The 18,545-nt window shown below is 47.7% G+C and overlaps 1 protein-coding gene and 1 non-coding gene across 2 annotated transcripts in view; one reads left to right on the forward strand and one right to left on the reverse strand.

Annotated features, from left to right (window-relative positions):
• Window positions 1-7,987, reverse strand: part of SLC25A37 (solute carrier family 25 member 37) — a 38,276-nt gene extending 30,289 nt beyond the window's left edge. Inside the window, exon 1 of the mRNA XM_063086052.1 lies at window positions 7,661-7,987. Within this exon, the coding sequence (XP_062942122.1) occupies window positions 7,661-7,870 (210 nt within the window). The 5' untranslated portion in view covers window positions 7,871-7,987. The remainder of the gene's footprint in view (window positions 1-7,660) is intronic.
• Window positions 7,988-13,969: 5,982 nt separating this feature from the next.
• LOC134371288 (U6 spliceosomal RNA) lies at window positions 13,970-14,076 on the forward strand. The gene has a single exon (XR_010022729.1). It is a non-coding gene; the product is annotated as a U6 spliceosomal RNA (small nuclear RNA).
• Window positions 14,077-18,545: the final 4,469 nt, after the last annotated feature.

An 18,545-nucleotide genomic window follows, 5' to 3' on the forward strand; every position in this document is an offset into this window, starting at 1 on the left:
GAAATACTTTTATGTGCTGGGTATGGTTTCCAGCAATGGGAATACACCAAAGACCAAAAGAGCAAGAATCCCCTGCCCACTTGGAGCTTACATTCTAACGAGGGGTGAGAGACCATAAACAACATAAATAATATTATAGATATAAACAAAATATATAAACAATATAAATAAGTGAATACCATGTGTTAGAAGGTAATAAACTCTATGGAGAAAAACAAAGTGGGACAGGCAATAGGGAAGTGTGGGGAAGGGGAGGGTACATTCACTTTTAACTCAAGTGGTCAGAGAAGTCCTCAAGGAAAAGGACACATCCAAGTCCCTCAACCCAAAGCAGTAAGTAGCAGTGGGGAGGGAGAGAAGGAAACAAATTCAAGAGCTATCACAGATGCAAAAATGGAGAGGCCAAAGGTGCCACCCCAAGTTCTAAGGGAAGGACCCAGGCACAAGGGCTGGCCCAAGGGGAGGGCCAGGACGTCCATCCCAGACACACTGAGTCCAACCCATAAGGCAGCCAAGTGGACAGGTCTGCGCAGCAACTGGAGATTCAGCTCCCAAGAGAGTCTGGACCCCAGATACAGATCTGGAAGTTGGCAGGTCCCAGGTGGAAACTTGAGATGTGTGTGGGGCAGAACAGAGGTTAGGGCAAGATCCTGCGGCACAGGAAAGGAGGAGGAATCAGACCAAAGAGAGACCAGAGAACAGCAAAGTGTACAAGCCCCTCTCAAAGGTGCCTTCACAGCAAGGTTTGAGGTAGCAGATGGGCTGGAAAAACAATAGCCAAGTTTAGCAAAAGGAGATCACTAGCAGCCTCAGGGAAGCTTCAACAGAGCAGTGGGTGCGAGAGCCAGGGACCTGGGGGTGACAGGTAGAGACTCAGGGTCAACAGTACTTTCATAACATTTGTTATTTTAAGGAAGAAAAAAAAGGGCAGCAAGAGTTTGTTTACAGGAGGAAAGGGTCAGGGTGGTACTCAGAGTATATGAGGTCAAGGTGAGAAGTCTGGGTTCTGGTTGTTTACTTAAGATGAGACAGGCTTGGACCTGCATAAATGCTTTTGGAAAGGGGCCAACGGAGAGGAAGGCTAAAGATCCTGGAATTGGTCACCCGAGAGAGATAACAAAAATATAACTACCACCATCACCATTGACTGAGAATGTACATGCCAGGCACTGTGGCCAGAGCTTCACACACGCTGCCTCTTTTAATTCTTTCCACCACCCACAAGGTAGGTCTTGGTATTAATATCCCCACTTTGCAGAGAAGGAACCTGAGCTTCCAGAGGTCAAGTAATGTGCCCAGGTGTGGAGTCAGGATTCAAATCCAGGTGTGTCTGGTGGTTCATACACATCACCTTCCCTGCCCCCATTGATTCACCTTACAGGAGGGAAGGAAACCTGTTACTTTATCATGGGAAGGCAGAAGGCAAGACAGTTTGGAAGGACAGTGGCATGAAGATGTGTTGAATTGGGTCCTGGTTTCTCTGTGAGCTAGGACAAGACACCATGCTGTGGCCAGACACACCAGAGGGTGGGAGGGCTAGGGAGCAAGTGGACAGGCTGCAGCAGCATTGTGGAGGACACAAGCTGCTGGCTGGGACACATAAGGACAGGCAGCAGCCCTGAGGGTGCGCAAGGCCAGGAGCTTGGAGCGCAAGACCCCGCAGAGGCAGTGTGTGAGTTTCTCCAGCAGGGCTCAGCTGCGCCATGGACAGACGGGCTGTCCAGGATCAGGGTGGGGCAGGCCAAAGGCAGAGGAGCTGAGGCCAAGAGAGGCTGCGGTGATGGGTCAAGCTACGAGACATGAGAATTTAGGATTTCGGAGGCGGGAAGGCTCTGGGCTTAGACGAGATCCAGTGGAGGTAAAGGCCATTGATCTCAGGGGTGCAAAGAATGGAGAAATGTGGATGTGAGTCGAGGGGTGACCTAGAGGGGCCATCCTCAGGGTGAGGACAGGATCTGTGTTGGGGAAGCAGCCTGTGCTTCAGCTGCCAAAGTCCTCAGAGAACACGGGAAAGTGACCCATCATGTTGATGATGATGACAATAATGATCATCAGGAAAGGTGAGGGCTGACGCCTAGAAAACATTCACTATGTATCAGGGACTGTTCTCAGTCCCTTAGGTCCTTAACCCTCCAACCACCCAGGGAGATAAGTGTCATCTTTTCCCCTTCACAGATGGGGAAACTAGGCACAGAGAGGTTAAGAGACCTGCCCAAGGTCACACCGGAGCGGGGACTGGGACCCAAACCCAGGCAATCAGGCTCAAGGGTCCATGCTCCCTACTGTTGGGAAAAGCAGCTGGGATTTCTATCAGGACGGGGAAGTAGAAGGAAGAAAGGAAGAGGTAAGGGGCTTGTTAACAAGGAACTTCCACGGGGTCCGGTGGAAAAATAAGGAAAGGAAAGAAGCAATGGAAAGCTGGGTCAGGAAAGAGAAAGCGAGAAGAAAATAAGCGTCCGCATTTTACAGAGAAGGAAATTAAAACTCAGAAAAGCTAAGTGTCCTGCCTGACCAGTAAGTCAAAGACTGGCATTTGAATCTCTCCAACACAGTCCTCTGCAGGTGAGAAAGTAGGAGCTTGAGAGAAGGCTCAAAGTTCAACAGAGGAAGTGATTGGACACATCCCTCCTATAAAAAAGTCAGCTGTGGACACTCAAGGTGGGTAGAGGGTGGGGGAGTGGGAGTGGGCAGGCTTTGGGCAAGCCGTGCCTTCTGGAGTGGTCCAGCAAGTGCCATGACTGTAGGGGTGTGTTGCAGCCAGCACTGATGGGGCTGGACAGCTTGCTTTAGATTAAAAACAAACAACAGAAACTCTTTGAGAAGGAAAGGTTCAGTACTAGGGGAGATAAGAAAAGGGCCAGAAAGCTCTGGGGTTCAAGAGAGACTGCCAAAGGCGTCAACCCAAGCAAGTGAGGTCACCCGATGGGTCAGGGAAGGGCAACTGCCCTGAAGTCAGAAGGGGGACAGAAGCCCAAGACTATAAAACAGGGAACATGGGACGGAAGCCCTGAGATCAGTCTCTGCTCCTAAGAACAGATGGGACGAAGCCTTCTTTGCCGAGATGGCCACAGGAAGCTAAACCATGCCCAAATAAAAACAAGGAAAAGGTGTGGGAAGCAGACTCCTCCCTTCCATGTGACACAGACCTCCCAACCCCCCCACCCATGTGGTTTAAGCAATGCAGTCCATTAAATCCCCCCATTAAACCCCATATGCCTCTCCCTACTAAAAAGCTGAGACCCCCTTTGCTGGGCTCCACCCTCCAACCCTGTGTCCCAGCCTACCTCTCCCCACTTTCAGGGCAGAAGGAGAGGGACATGTGGAGCCAAGTTCCGACACTGAGATTGGGAAAGGTCCCCACCCCCCTCCTCCCACGGGTGGCAGGTCCGAGGGTGGCAGATCCTGGCTATGGATATCAGCATGCAGCCTGGGAGTTCCTGAAAGATGGAACAGGACTGCAGTTAATAATACCCTTTTTTGACTCCAGGCTTCACCCCCCTCAAATCCACCTTTTTAAAAAGCACCTCCCATTGGAGAAGGACAGAGAGGAAGGGAGGGGAGGATTTGAAAAAGAGAAGATGGGAAGGGAGAGAAAAATCACTATAATTTTGTTCCAGGAACTAGAGCAATTTGGGATTTCACGCCCTTTTGAAACTGAATGGCATCTACTGTACTGTACTTTGTTTCGAAAGTGCTAGGTGGGCGGAAGGGGACTCTGGCAGCTGTCTGCACCCCCTGAGCACCCTTCCTACCAGTCAGCCTGCGAGGAGGAGGCCAGGAGAGAGAAGGCGGGAGTTGAGGAGCACAGAGCCACCTGGCCCTGGCACCTGCCTCGCTCCACAGGTCTGTGGCCACAAGGTCAAACCCAAGGGGACAGTGGCTGGGCACCCCCAGCTCCTAGAGCCTCCAGGCTCGCTGGGCTGGCAGCTGGGTGGTGCGTGGGCCTCTGGGCAGGTGGGAAGGAGGGTTCCTCCTAAAGGCAGGGTTGCCCTGACACGCCAAGCAAGAGAAGGGCTGGGGAAGGGTCAGCGGAAGTTCCCCCCTTCAAATCTTTCCTGTTTCCTTCTGCCCCTGCTCGCACCGCGGCGGCCTCGGTATGGTCTACAAGTGGTGTGCCTAATCCAGATGGAATTTCCTCCTCCACCCACCTGGCATGCTCCCCACAGACTTGAGAACTCCCAACCAGACCCGGGTTCTCACATCCACCCCGAGGGCTGGTCTAGGCCCCCAGGCAACTTGTCACTTTAGAACACCAGGAAGAGGCTCACGGAAAACCTGCTGCCCAGCCTCAGATTGAAAGGAGAGGGTCATGGCTACCGTTTGTGGGAGCTCTGCACAGACCCTGTGCTCCCTTCCCTAGTACCCACTTACTGCTCACTAGAATTCTGGGGACAGCCAAAGGTCCCAGTAACCAGGCCTTTTCAGATGAATGAGCGCTCACCCCCCACCATAGTGGGACTAAGTGAGGGGAGAGACACAGGAAGGATTAGAAAAATTGCCCAAGGTTTTCCAAATGACCATTTAAGAATCTCAGGCTGTTGACTGCTGGGGCTCCACAGACATTCAGTGGTGCTCCTACTTTGTTGACAACAACCCCCCGCCAGAAGCCCATTTTACACTGCCACCCGGAGAACACATATACGACTCCAGCAGGCTTTCAACAAGCAACATATCACTTTCCTGCATGCCCAGCACGCCTCCTTGTTGTAATCTCAACAATCTTTTTTTTTTTTTTTAACATACTGAACCCACAGTTTGGAAATCACCAGTCCTTAAAGTGACTTTGGGGGGGTAGGGTAGGGCTTTATGAACAAGCAAATTTAATATTATAATCGTAAGCATTCACGAGGCTGGCTTTCTGCACTTAGGTCCACAAAACAAACAGCAGCAGGCTGGGCGCTGAAAGTGAGCAGTACTGGGTTCTACTGCCCACATGACCAAGGATAGAAAAACTGGAAAAAGCAGGCCGACTCAACACTCTTACTTAAAACACATGCCTTTCAAAAATCAGAGAAAACCTTTGTTCTTCCAAGATATGGTTTACATTCATTTGGTTTCAGCTGTAATAATTATTTTGAAATTTCAAGTAACATCAAAGAGGACAATGGGTGTTTTGTGTTCACAGAAAAGGGACATGGGTTAAAAATGTGGAAAAACGTTGAACAGGATCCACTGCCCCTATTTTACCAGTAACAAAATTAAGGCACAGAACAGTGCCTAAGGCATGAAGCAAGTTAGGAGCAGGGCTTGAAACCCAACCCAGGTCTCCTGACTCAATTACTCATGGCCTCTGACATCCAAAATATTTAAGAGAGCAGTAGTGGTCTCCCCCAGTGAAACATTTCCCTAACTGCGGCACGGATGGATCTCTGACGCCTCATGCTGGGCACAGACAACTGTGCTGATCTTGGTAGACCTTGGCACTCTGCTGCAGCCTTCCTGGGGTCATGAGACCTGGGCCCTCTTGTGCCTTTTGTCTCAGTGGAAAGTTGAAATGAACAATCGTTGCTACCCCTTCCAAGAAAGTTGTAGGGAAAAAGCAGGAGGTGCTTCATGACCAATCCTGCATGTTTAAGAACAGAAGAGGCCCTAAGGGTCATTATTTGGGGTCAGAGTTAGAATCCAGGAGACCTTACAGATTAGCTAATCCAAGCCCTCATTTTACAGACAAGCCCCATAAAGTGAGTGACTTGTTTGGGTCAGCCAGACCAGCTCCTACAACCACACACAAACCCCGTCAACCTGTTCACAGGTGAAAACTGCCACAGAAAGTAATACTAAGTACACAGGTGACGTCTGAATCAAAATGTACCAATGTCTCACGGGCAGGAGGAGGGGCACAGATCACACAGTTTAAACATGTGAGACAAATGCCTCTTGAGAAAGTCAAAGAGAGATCAAAAGGCATGACTAACGATTTCTACAATCCTAAAAATAAACTAAAATAATGCTCTGAACCAAACTTACAGCAAAGAGGCCTAGGGCCTCAGAGGTGGCAGCATTCCATCTCCGAGACACCAGTGGGTTTGGAGACTGATCAAATAACATCCCCCTGCTCCTAACTTTCCCCAGACTCTGCCCAAGGCACTTGAGACAACAGCTTCTAATATGGGGAATTTTATTACATTTGAGGGATCTTTCCTATAAAAATGCTACCAGGTATCTGTCCAGGGTCTTTCCTGGAGGAGCTCTGAAACCATAAAAGACAAGATATCCCCATTCCCCTCAGGAACAGTGGCACGCAAAGACCATTCCTCTATTTCCCCACTGGGACAATGGAGGGACAGACGAGTGATGGATCAGGTGATCAGGTCCAGGAGTAGCTGGAAGACAGGTCTCGCCTTCCCATGAATGCCCACGCCTTTTCTCACTGGACTTGTGCCTGTCCGACCATGGACTGCCAGGTCTGAGAGAGATGCCCAGAGCCGGGAAAGCCCTCTGCATTGGCCATTCTGGCCCCCACACCTGCTCCCGTGGGACAAGCATCAGGAACAAGAGACGGCTGCTGCTGGGGGAGCTCTGTGGGCCTGCCTTGCAAGATAACCGACACCTCCAGAGGCCTCTGGATCCCCAAAAGCACACTGGAGCTGCAGCCAGAGGATTCAGGTGGCAGGTGAACCTGAGCAATTTAATAGCTCGCCTGTGTGTGCCTCAGTTTCTTCATCTGTTAACTCCCAGGGTTGCTGTATAAATTAGATGAGTTACACCTATAAAAGTGCACCGTGTAACAGTCAATACTACTTCCTGCACCACTCTACCCCCTGGCCATTCGGTGTCTGGACAGGTTGACAAGCAAGCGGCAGTTCTCAATCTAACAGGCAAAATCCGCCTGCTTAAGCTGCCTCCTTCCAGAAATGCATGAAATGCATTTAAAACTTCCTGGGGGAAGTGACCTGGGCGGGTTTATCATACAAACCGAATGCCTAAGAAGAGGCACTCCCTATAGTAAGGGCTAGTAAGGGCTGTCTAGGACAACTCTCCCTGCCTGCCCACCTCCCCCGAGAGCAAAAGAAGGCAAACGTCACTTGCAGGTCTGACTGCCTCCCAGCTGCTAGGCTTCCCCACCTACAGGGAAGAGGTGTAGGAAGCCTGAGAAAAGGGGCTCGCTGAACCGGAACCCCCAGAAGAGCTGCCAAGAGTCGAGAGAGCCCCCAAACCACCCAGGGAGCAGCAGCCACTCGCCAGGACCGGAGGGCGCGTGGCCGGCCCGGGGCCACGTTTCTGGGCGCCAGCGTGGTTGGCGCTTGCCGGCAGCGGGCTCCCCGGGAGACGGCGCACGTGTGGGCAGCCGCGGCCACCGCGCACGGCCGGCGCGCTCACCCCGGGCAACGCTGCAGCGAAGCCTGCCCCGGGAGCCCCGCGCCGCCGCCGAGACTAGCGGGCTCGTCACCTCTCCTCCCCCGCCGCAGCGCCGCCAGCAGCCGGGCCGGGCACGCGGCAGGCGGGAGCAGAGGTGCGGGGCGCCGGCGGCGGCGGCACAGTGGTGTGGTCGGGGGCGCCCCCGGGGCCCGGACGCGCGGCGCGCTCCCGGAGAGACCCCGGCCCGCCGCAGCCCCGGGGACAGCGTGGCTGCGGGGCGCTGCCCCAGGCTGCCCGGGCGCGGGATGCAAACGCGCAAGGACTCCTGCGGCGCCCGTCCCTGCAAGGTCCCGCGCCCCACCTTCACTGAGTCCACCGGGTACATGACCGAGTGCTCCAGGATCCCGGCCATCGCTCCGGCTGTCATGTGCGTGGATACAGAGGCGCTGGTGGGCAGGTTCTCATAGTCCTCCGACCCGGCGGCGTCCTTGCCGCCGCCGCCATCTCGGCTGTCCCCATCCATCCTCCGCCCCACCGCCTGGCTCCCCACGCCGCCTCTGCGCAGCTCCATCCGCCAGCTCTGCGGGGCGCGGGAGGCTGCAGGAGGTGGGCAGGGAGGGGGAGGGGGCGACAAACTTCACTTCTTAAAGTGGGCACCACCTCCCCGGGGCTGCGGCGCCTGACGCCATGGCGGGCAGGGGTGGAGCAGAGGGCCCCGAGACACCAATGGCTGGAAAAGAAAGGACCAGCCGCGGCCGCGCCATTGGTGCTCTGGGCGGTGGGGACCCGCCTCCCAGTGTGACGTCACTGTCCAGTGTAAATTTCCAAGCAACCGGATGGGGGCGAGAGGCGACGTTGGGGTGTCCCGGGAAGTTGTGGTAACTACCTAGAGGATGGTGCTGGTCAGCCATGGTCAGACGGCAGCGGCCACTGAGAAGGGGCAGCCGGGCTGTAGGGGAAATATACCCAGAGCTGGGGGAGATCTATTTGGAACAGTGGCTCAGAGAAAATGCTCCCCCAGAGCCCAGGATTGCTCAACAAGCTTTGGCATTCCTGAGGCCTGAAGTTAAAACTCAAGGTCCCTTTCTAGGCTGCTTTGTTGGGGAGAACACCCATTTATGCGAAACTGTTTGTCACAGAAAACAGTCTACATAGCTAAATTTGTTCCTCCTCTTGTTCTCACAAAGAGGCCAAATCCACCTGCCCTGGGTTGATCAAGACAGTCAGTAGTAACCAGGATGAAGCCCTTCTGAGGAGGCACCTCCAGCCAGTTTTCTTTGGGTTTGATATGCCCGGAAGGTCTTCAGAGGCCTAGTCTCGCAGCAGGAGTGCAGCCTTGCATCTGCTGTCTTTTAAGACTCTGATCTCCTAGTTCTTAAAGTCATTCCGAGCTGGCTTCTTCAAGAAATTGTAACCCAGGCTGCTTTATTTTAGCTTTTATAACATTGTTTTGCTATACCTAGGGGAAGGGGAAGAAGTAAAAAAAAAAATAGGGGAGGGATCTGTCTGCTTATGGAAGTCTCCATCTAAATGTGTATGTTCCAGGGCTCGAAGCCTCGGGTTGATCACCTTCTACAGCACTAGGGCCTCCCTGCCTTATCTAGACAAGCTTCTGGTCAGGAAGGCTGGGACTTGAGATAGCAAAGGGTGGAGGAGACACTGAAGATGCTGAGCCTGCTCGTTGCCTTTACCCCGGTCCCAGGGTTCAGGTCACAGCATCCCATGCAGCTCTTAGGGATTTGAGATACAGTTATGTATCGAGGGAGGTCAAGGCCAAGGGCACCGTTTCCCCATTTTTGTTAGCTGCAGAGACTATCTCCCAAGGTGTGTGCTAAAGATTTGATAGGTAGAAACAAGCTCTGTGTTTAGTGATGGCTAGAGAAAAATTCCTCTACTTTTACCAAAGGCGATTTTTAAGAAATGTTGATCAGAAGCTGTGGATACGTATTTAAAAATATATGCCCTTTAACCAGTGCATATGAACCTGTTGTCCTACCTCTGGCAATGTGACCCAAAAACCTAAATATGCATGAAGTTCTTCTTTAAAGCATTATTTCTAGTAGTGAATAATTGGAAACAACCTAAATATTCAACCAGAGGGGAATGACTAAGTAAATTATGATAAACATATTAAGGAAATATTATGCAGCCATTAAAATTGGTGGCCTTCCGATTCCTCCCCTTTGAGTATGTGGCATAGGTAGCCATTCCCTTGGGAAGACAGTTTGGCAGTGTGGGTCTGAGGTTATCCCCAAAGGACCAGCCTAGAGTCCACTCCTTTACGCCTTCTACCCATCTTGCACATTGCAGCAAAAGGGCAGAGTGATAGAGGAGGCACTCCTGGATGTTAGAAGGCAGCAGTCAGCCCTGCTCCTAGGCCTCTGCGGAAGGCGTGTTAGGAGAGCGGTGGTACCCCAGACACCACAACCCAGTGCTTTGGCTACACTGCCAGCAAGGAGAGATAAGCTCTTGCTTGGAAGGGCAGGAATATGGAGACCCAGGAGCAGAGGAGTGGCAGTGAATTTGATCCTTTTTTGTGGGGCAGGCCAGGAGACGCAGAATGACTTGTTGGTTCTACTGGAGTCTTACATAAAGTTCCTGAATGTTGACTTTCCAAAGATGTCACCGTGTTGCCATAGCCCAACTGGGAGCGCAGCTCTCCTTAGAAAGGTGAAGCTCCAGAGCGTGTAGGGTGAAGAGCCCCCGACTTGGAGTCCTGGGCCCGTGTAAGCCCTGGTTCTACCTTTCACGAGCTGCGGGGCTCTGGCTATTTGGCCTCCTCCTCTGCAGACCGTGATCACTGATAGTTACCACGTGGCAAATGAAACAGAGGAAAGACAGAATAAAAGCTCACGGTGAAGTACATATAATTTGGGGGTGTTGGGAGGAAAGAGGACAGAAAGTCGGGTGCAGAGGAAAGAGATCCAGGCTTCTTCCAAAGTCCTGCTTTTTTTTTTTTTTTTTACAATAATTACTCTAGCCTTGATATCTGCCCACCTACACTGCACAGATACATTACCACCCCACCTGGAATTTAGCCAGTGCTGGGTCTCCCACTGGATCCTCCACTGCCAGACAGAAGGCCCTTTTCCGTGGAACAACTGCCACTGACATGTCTTCTTGGGCACTGGGTGGCATGATGCCAGGGTTGTGGGTTGTGCTTCCTGTTTTTGTATGTTACAATGTATTCTTATCCATATCCCAGTTGATTTTAAGTCAAGTGTATAAGAGTATATGTTGGGAGGGCCATGAGAGCTTCTCGACACACATGGCCCCTCACTCCTATACATGTCTGGTCCTGTAATTCCAGAATCGCTTGCTTTCCCAAGGACAGAACTGTGTTTCCAGAAGCTCTACCTGGGATTCATGCTCAGGGATGAGTTTCCCATGAGATGGAAGAGGAAATGAAGCCCCAAGTCAAATGAAGAGAAGGGAGAAAGCCATCAGGTGCAAAGAGCACAGAGCTGCCCCACTTTACCTGACTTCCTTTTACAAGGGATGGGGACAGCAAGGGTCAGAGTTGGGGGCTTAATCAGTGCGTTGAGAGGGAAGTGTTGACCTGCTCTATCTGCCAAGAGCCTGCCTGTGTTCCTGCAACCTCAGACTCTACTGCTCAAATCCACTAGTAACTGTGCCACGTGATGTCGGGTGGCCCCCCCATGTGAGACAGCCCCCTTACTCCTCTCTTGGAGATGCCTATGCCATCCTCCATGATTCAATGGTGACAGCCTCCCACTTCATCCCATCTTCACTGCTGGGATTCTCACTCTCACTCCAGACTCCACTAGGATGGCTCAAGGCCCAGAGGTGGATGGAGGGGGTGGCAGAGGAGGGCTGAGCCCCAGGGAAAGCAAAGCACTGGGCAAATTCCAGGTGAGGTGGGCCTTGGGCCATCTGTTAGCTGTGCACCACAGCCACTGACCATGACTGTTCCCTCTCTTCACCTATTACCACAAATACACTTGGTGCCTCCATGGTCTAATAAAATCTCCTCTCTCTGCTCCATCCTAAGCTATCACCCTGTTTCTCTCCTCTATCCTGAAGTCCTTGAAAGAGTCATCTCTCCTTACTCACAGTGCACTCCCTCCTGAAATTATTGTGTGGTGGTTTCTAGCCCCTGCAATTTTCTACAGGAGTTCTGCAGAGGTCACTGACATCCTTGCTGCCACATGGGCTGCCCCTCCCAGCTGACCCTCTCCCCTCCACCTCCTCTGGAATTCCTCCCTGGCTCCGTGCTCTTTCTTCCTGCCCTTCCGCCTTTGCTGCCTCTCCTTCCTCTCCACACTGTCCTCAGAGGTCCCTTCCTCTTCCCTTTGGGCATCTCTCCCATTCCCAAGTCCCAGATCCCAAACCCGGCTCCTCCCCACTCAATGGTGTGCACGGCTCTCTCCAGCTGTCTTTCTGATCTAAAACTAAATTCATCATCTTAACTCACAATCACCAACTCCTTCTAAAGCCTGTTTTTTTCCCCTGCATTTTGCCTCCTTCTTACCAGCCAGCCAGCTGACAAACTTAGTCATTCCTGTCTCTCTTTTTCTACCTTTCAGGCCCTATTAGCTGTGTGTGGATTCAGCCTGTGAGACAGCCTCACATATGGCTAAGGTGACTATAGAATTTATGGCTTAAATTGGGACTTTTTTTTTTTTTTTTTTTTGAGAATGAAAAGAAGCATTGTTAATAATTCCATCAGGGCAGGAGATATAAACTGAGACTGTCCTGGGAAAACCAGGACATACTGTTCCCCTAATTATAGCCAACACTTGCTCGTCATCCTCAAAACCATCTCCCTAAATCTGCGGCCCTTTTCTCTGCTTACATCTTCTTCAATGGGAAGTCTCTTCATGTCTCCACCTGTTGAAACGATGTTCCATGTGGATTTCTCAGTTCAGATGTCTGGCCTTCCAGGGGGCCTGCTCTAACCTCTGAGAATAGGTGCGCACTAGAGCTCTTCCCTGCCTCTTTCACGGCTTCCACAGCCTTCTGCTTTATACTCCCGTACCAGTAACCATGTCGTATTGCTCCCTTTGCACTCAGAGTTCCTTGAGGACTTATATTGAGTAAACAGTTTTATTAAATGAGTAAGAGTTTCTTGGAAAAGAGCTCCATGTTCCTGTGTAACAGCCTTAAAGTACTGCAGACATCCATGCTTTCCAGGGAATCAGAAAATATGTTGCACCTCATATCCACAGTTTATGGAGAAGAGAGAAAAGAGTGACATTTTCTTCCCAAGTATCTATCAGAAGTGTTAAATGAGGGTGCTGCCTTTCGTAGGATAACACAGAGTTACAAGCCTGAGGACCTGGAAGAGACCTAGAATACAAGATAGTCTATAAGTCCATCTTACAGGTGAGCAAAAGAGATTCAAGGTAAAATAACTTGTCCAAAGACCCAAAAGTTGTTGGTGGCAACGTTGGGATATGCCCCCAGGCATGTCAGTCAGTTCCCTTTCACTCACTCACCTTTGAAATAAACTCTGAGGCTGATAAGACTCCTTTATTGCTGTCATTAGCCATATCTCAGATGCCTGCTCTGTAAAAATCAATAGTCATCAATTCTCTGCTCTGGCCAGTCTCACCTGACACAGCACCTTAGCACACAGCCACATCTGCCAAGTTCCCCGGGTGTGTTTTACACTGAGCTCTGCACATCATCAAGAAAGTTCATTGATCACAATCCTTCAAGCAGTATGGTCGCCCTATTTCCAATGCCTCAAATAGACTACTAGCCATAGAATTGGCAGTCTTTAGGAGAATGGAGATAATCTAACATAAAAATAAGAGACATGCTTTGGAGACAGACCAGGATTAAGTGAATACATACCTGTTGCTTCCAAGAGTTGCCTTTGTGAATAGCAGCTCATTTGTGATTTGGAACACCAACCATTGTGATTTTCAATTTGGGTTTCATGTTTGTTTTCTCTGTACATAGCATTCAGTTATGCATGGCATATCTCTCCTGACTTCCAGTCACACATGTCTCTATCTGAGCCTCAGTTGCAGCTGCTGTTGGAGAGCAACTACAGAGCAATTATGAAAGACACACAAATTGTGAAAGACACACAAAGGCTCCCCAGGTCGCCTGCCACCTAACAAAGCAGGGGCTGAGTTGGCACCAGGAGTCTGTCACATGAGGCAGAAGAAGGGTTAACCAAGGGTAAACATTTGGTTGCCCATCTCCACAGTCTCCTCTGGAAACATAGAAATATTTCTATATTTTGCAAAAAAATGTAATAAACATTTGTTTAATCAGTTAAGGAGGATGCAGAGCATGGTAGAAAAGGTAAACTTTGAGGTCAGAACTTCCGACTTAACACTTACTACCTAGTTGTATGTCCTTGGAAAAATTGCTTACCATCTTTGGGTCTAGTTTCTCAATTATGAAATGGGCACAGGAATTTCTACATTACAGAATAAAAAGAGAAGTCATATAAAGCACCTAATATATATTAGTGCTATGATACATATATATAAGTGATGCATATATTATATATAATACATGTATTAGTGATATGTGTATATATTTTAAAATGTCAATTCCTTTTCAGTGTTTGGCAAATATTTATCAGCCCTTATCTTAACCATGGACATTTTATGCTCATAGCATGCTTATGTTCACCAAAAGATCTGTCTCTTAATCAGCAGATAATTCTGCTTTTTAAATGTCCCCTTTCGTGCTCGCTTCAGCAGCACATGTACTAAAATTGGAACGATACAGAGAAGATTAGCATGGCCCCTGCGCAAGGATGACACGCAAGTTCGTTAAGCGTTCCGTATTTTTTGAAGTTGATACGACAAGCAAACAGAAAGGACATTGTTGGGGGGCAGGGAGGAGAGGGAGGAGGGAGGGAGGTTTTGGCAAGGGGCAACAATAATCAACCACAATGTATATCGACAAAATAAAATTTAAAAAAATAAAAATAAAAAAATAAATGTCCCATTTCTTTCTTTTTTCTTTTTCTTTTTTTTTTTTTTTTCCTGAAATCAAAATGTTTTTGACAAATCCAAGTATATAAAATCAGGGCATGAACATGACTTGCTAAATTTAATAGACTTAATTTCAATATATGGACCAATTCAAATTCCTACCATTTGTGTCTCATCCATAAAAGTTACTTCAAGGACATTAGCAGTCTTTAAAACTGATCAGTTTGGTGCCGGGAAACCATGTTTCTCTTAAAAGGCTTGTGGGCTTGCCCAGGCACAAGGATATTACAATATAGCACATTTATACAGGTAGAAATGCAGAGAGTCTTCATTCAGCATTACTGTCTTTTGCTCTGTCTTCAGACATTTGTTCTAGGACAGCAGTGTGTTCAGTCCCCGAGTCTCTTCATTCCAAGAAGTTGGTAGCCAAGTCATACTGAAAAATGCCAACTTATATAACACCTGATAACTTTCAAGCTCTTTCACGTATCTTATCTCATTTGCTTCTTAGGGCAATTACTAAGGAGTAAGAGAAATGCAGGCCTTGTAATATTACATAATTATATAACGGTTGGGTCTGTTTGTAGCTATACCCCAAGAAGGTTGATTAATGGTGACGATAATAGCAGGAAGGGAGGTGTGACACAGGACTCTGTCCTTGACCAGGTTCAATTCAACTATTTTTTTTTAATCAACTATTAGAAAAAGTCATGGAATATAGACTTATTAACCTCTTAGAAGACAGAATGCTAGGAGGAAGAGCTTCTTGGAATGCTAAAAGCCAAAGTTATTTTCTAAATCTTTAACAGTATAAAATTTTATCCTTAAATCCTAAACATTAGAGATACACAAGATGGGATAGAGCACTCCTGTACCAGTAAGACTTCACATGACACTGTGGTTGCCTGCAAGCTTACTACAAGCTCCAGCTCCTCGAACGTTTTTCCCGGCTCACTTCAGCTAGATAGCTGCTACTTCTCCTCCCAGTCTCCTTTTAGATGTCACCTCAGGAAGCCATCCTGACCTCACAGGTTTGCTTCTAGTTAACTCAAGCAAAAACCCTGCATACCTAAGTCCTCACTGTCATTCACACAGACCATTCCATCTATCAAGAATCATGCTGGCTCTACCTCCAAAATATCACCTTCCAGTATACAACATAGCTGTATTTTTTCTTGATTCATGTACAATCTAATTTGATTGTTTATTATGCTTATTTGTTTATGTTTGTTGTTTTTTGTTTATCTCCCCACCACCAATAAAATGTAAGCTTCTCAGGAGAGAGATCTTTGTTGTGTCCACTGGTACATTCCAGAATCTGCAACAGTGCCTAATGCATGGTAGAAACCTAGTTGATACATATTTATTTTTAATAAGTGGATGAGTGAATAAATAAGGGTGAGGTAGGTGCCCCACTTTTGTGTTCCAATATCACCCTGTAATTCTCTCGTCGTAAGACTTTATAAAATGCAATGTAATTGAGGTTGGCTTCTACATAAAACATATCTTTTAATTATACTTTTGCCCATGAATAAATTCTAGTTGTCATGTAATGGTTTATTGGTCCAACCATTTCACTGGACTGCAAACCACAGACAGCCCATAGCTGGTCAGCCTGGCTGACTGCTGTAGCCCCAGCACCATGGGTCAGCGTCCTGCACAGACAGCACATTTATTGAGTGCTAGGTACTCTTCTTATGTTTTACATGCATTAATTCATTTAATTCTCACAAAACCCCAAGAGGTAGGGACTATTATTACCTCTGTTTTATAGATAAGAAAACTGAGAAGTTAAGAAACATGCACTGTAGCACATAGCAAGAGGTGGATCTTGGATTCCGACCTAGGAAGTCTGGCTCCAGAGCTCAAGTTCTAAACTACTACACTGAATGACCTCACCTTCACAAGGCACCCAATTAAAATTGTTTGACAAATGAATCAGTGAAACACAGCTGCATGTATTCTTAAGCTGCATTAATGAAGTGTGAAGAAAGGTTGTAGTCTCAGAGTAGGGGGTTCAGGAGAGCTCAGTTTAGGAGATTCCTTTTCCAACAGAGATTAATCAATCAAAGTGGATCTATAGACCTAAGCCACAATGGCAAAGGGTCTGGAAATTATGAAATAATCAATGAAACTTCTTAATCTTTGAAGAGTCGATATGGGAATTCAGGACCTCTCTTCAAATCCAGGGATTCCTGCAGGAAGGGGACTTGTCTGATGCTGTGGGGCCCCAATGGCAGAGCTGAGGGATGGGTGTAGGTTACTGGAAGGCAGATTTCAGCTCACTGTGTGAAGGAACTAATGATTAGCAACTTTCAAAAACCAAGGGTCCATCAACAGATGAACAGATAAACAAAATATGCTGCATATATGCAACGAACGGGACATCATTAAGCCTTAAAAAAGAAGGAAATTCTGACACATGCTACAGCATGGATGAACTTCGAAGACATATGTTAAATGAAATCAGGCAGTCTCAAAAGGACAAATACTGTATGATTCCACTTACATGAGATACCTAGAGTAGTCAAATTCACAGAGACAAAGTAGAATGGGGGTGGCCAGGGGCTGGGAGAAAGGGGAGTGGGGAGTCATTGCTTCATGGATAGAGTTTTAGTTTGGGAAGATAAAAAAATTCTGGAGATGGATGCTGGTGATGGTTGCACAACAGTGTGAGTGTACTTCATGCCACTGAATTGTACACTTAAAAAATGGTTAAAATGGCAAATTTCATCTTATGTGTATGTTACAAAATAAATCATAAAAAAATTTTTTAATTAAAATATTTTAGAAAACTAAAACAAACAAACAAGGGTATGTGCTGTGAGACACTGAGCTTCCCACCCTTAGCAGCAAGCAAGCAGGAGCTGGGCGTCAGGGAAAATGCAGAGGCATTCTTGAATTGGGGTGGGAGTTAGACTAGATGACCCTTAAGGGCGCCTTCAATTCTTAGGTTTATATTTGTCTGTTTTCCACTTTTACTGAGCACTCACTATGTCAATAACTATGTTAAGCATGGATTATCTCACTGACTGTCCACTACTCTATAAGACATCACCATTACGGTCCACATTTTGCAAATGAGGAAACTGAGGCTTAGAGATCTCAAGTAATTTGCTCAAGGCCTCCCAGGTTCTAAGCATTAAGAAGGAAGGATGAAAACTTTGGAGACAGCACTATGCAACAGGGCACAGAGTTCCTCCATGAGGAAATCTAGAATGTTCCATGGCTTACACGAGGTCATGTAGAGCCAGTGTCAGGGCCCACATCTTCCAATGCTGTCTGGTCTCCTTCAGTGACTCCTTGCCATCTCCCCACTGCCTCGTCATCAAATGCTCCTGTTCAGTCACAGAAGGCTCTCATCTGTCCTCAGGAAGGCACATACCCAGCTTCTGAGGACATTGCTATGGCCAGTGTGTGTTGTGAGAAACACAAAACCTGGACCAACTTGGCCATACCATTACTGTCCTTCAAGGGTCAATTTTCCTGGTTAACAATCAAGCCACTTTGTTATTTCCACAACAGTTTTCCATGTCAAAACCTCTGTGTTCTCTCTTTTTAAAGGCGGTTGTAAATGATGGTTTGAGAACACAAGCTCTTCCGTAAACTCAGTGCGCATTTTAATTTTATGAGCACAGTGCTTTGTGTTTGATATGGTCTGTAAACGCTTTAAAGTGAGATCTAAACAGTAGAAATAGAATGCAGACCACACATGCAATTTTTAATTTTCTAGTAGCTACGTTAAAAATGTAGAAACAAGTGAAATTAATTTAATGATATATCTTATTTATCCCAATTTATCCAAAATAACTACTGATGAGAAATTTTGCATTCTTTTTTTTATATGTCTTTGAAATCAGTATATATTTTATACTTAGGTTACATCTCAATTCAGACTAGCCACATTTCAAGTGCTTAATAGCCACATGGAGCCAGTAGCTACCGTGTTGAATAGGGCAGGTCTAGACTCATTTTTTTCTAGGAGTTCCATACTGAAGGATAAAAGAAAAATCAGGTCGTGTTTTGAAGAGAGAACTGGTGAAAGTTTAACTTAGTATGAGATGCTGATGATAGATGTCACCTATGGTGGCTAATGAGGGGAGGGACTAGAGATGGAAGAGAAAGGAAATAAATAATTGTGCCTCATCCAGAAAGAAGCTTGATGGGGGTGAGTGGGAGACAGGAAGAATGCCAGGGTGGGGGGGTATCAAGGACACAAGACAAGGGCAGGTTTTGAGGCCAATGCTGGTTGAGTTCTTCTATAATTACTAAAAATCATTTTACTCTTTTTATGATTCCTAATTTTCACCCTTATTTCCTTCT

This window comes from Cynocephalus volans, chromosome 2, assembly GCF_027409185.1.
Source record: "Cynocephalus volans isolate mCynVol1 chromosome 2, mCynVol1.pri, whole genome shotgun sequence".
NCBI classification, from domain to species: Eukaryota; Metazoa; Chordata; class Mammalia; order Dermoptera; family Cynocephalidae; genus Cynocephalus; species Cynocephalus volans.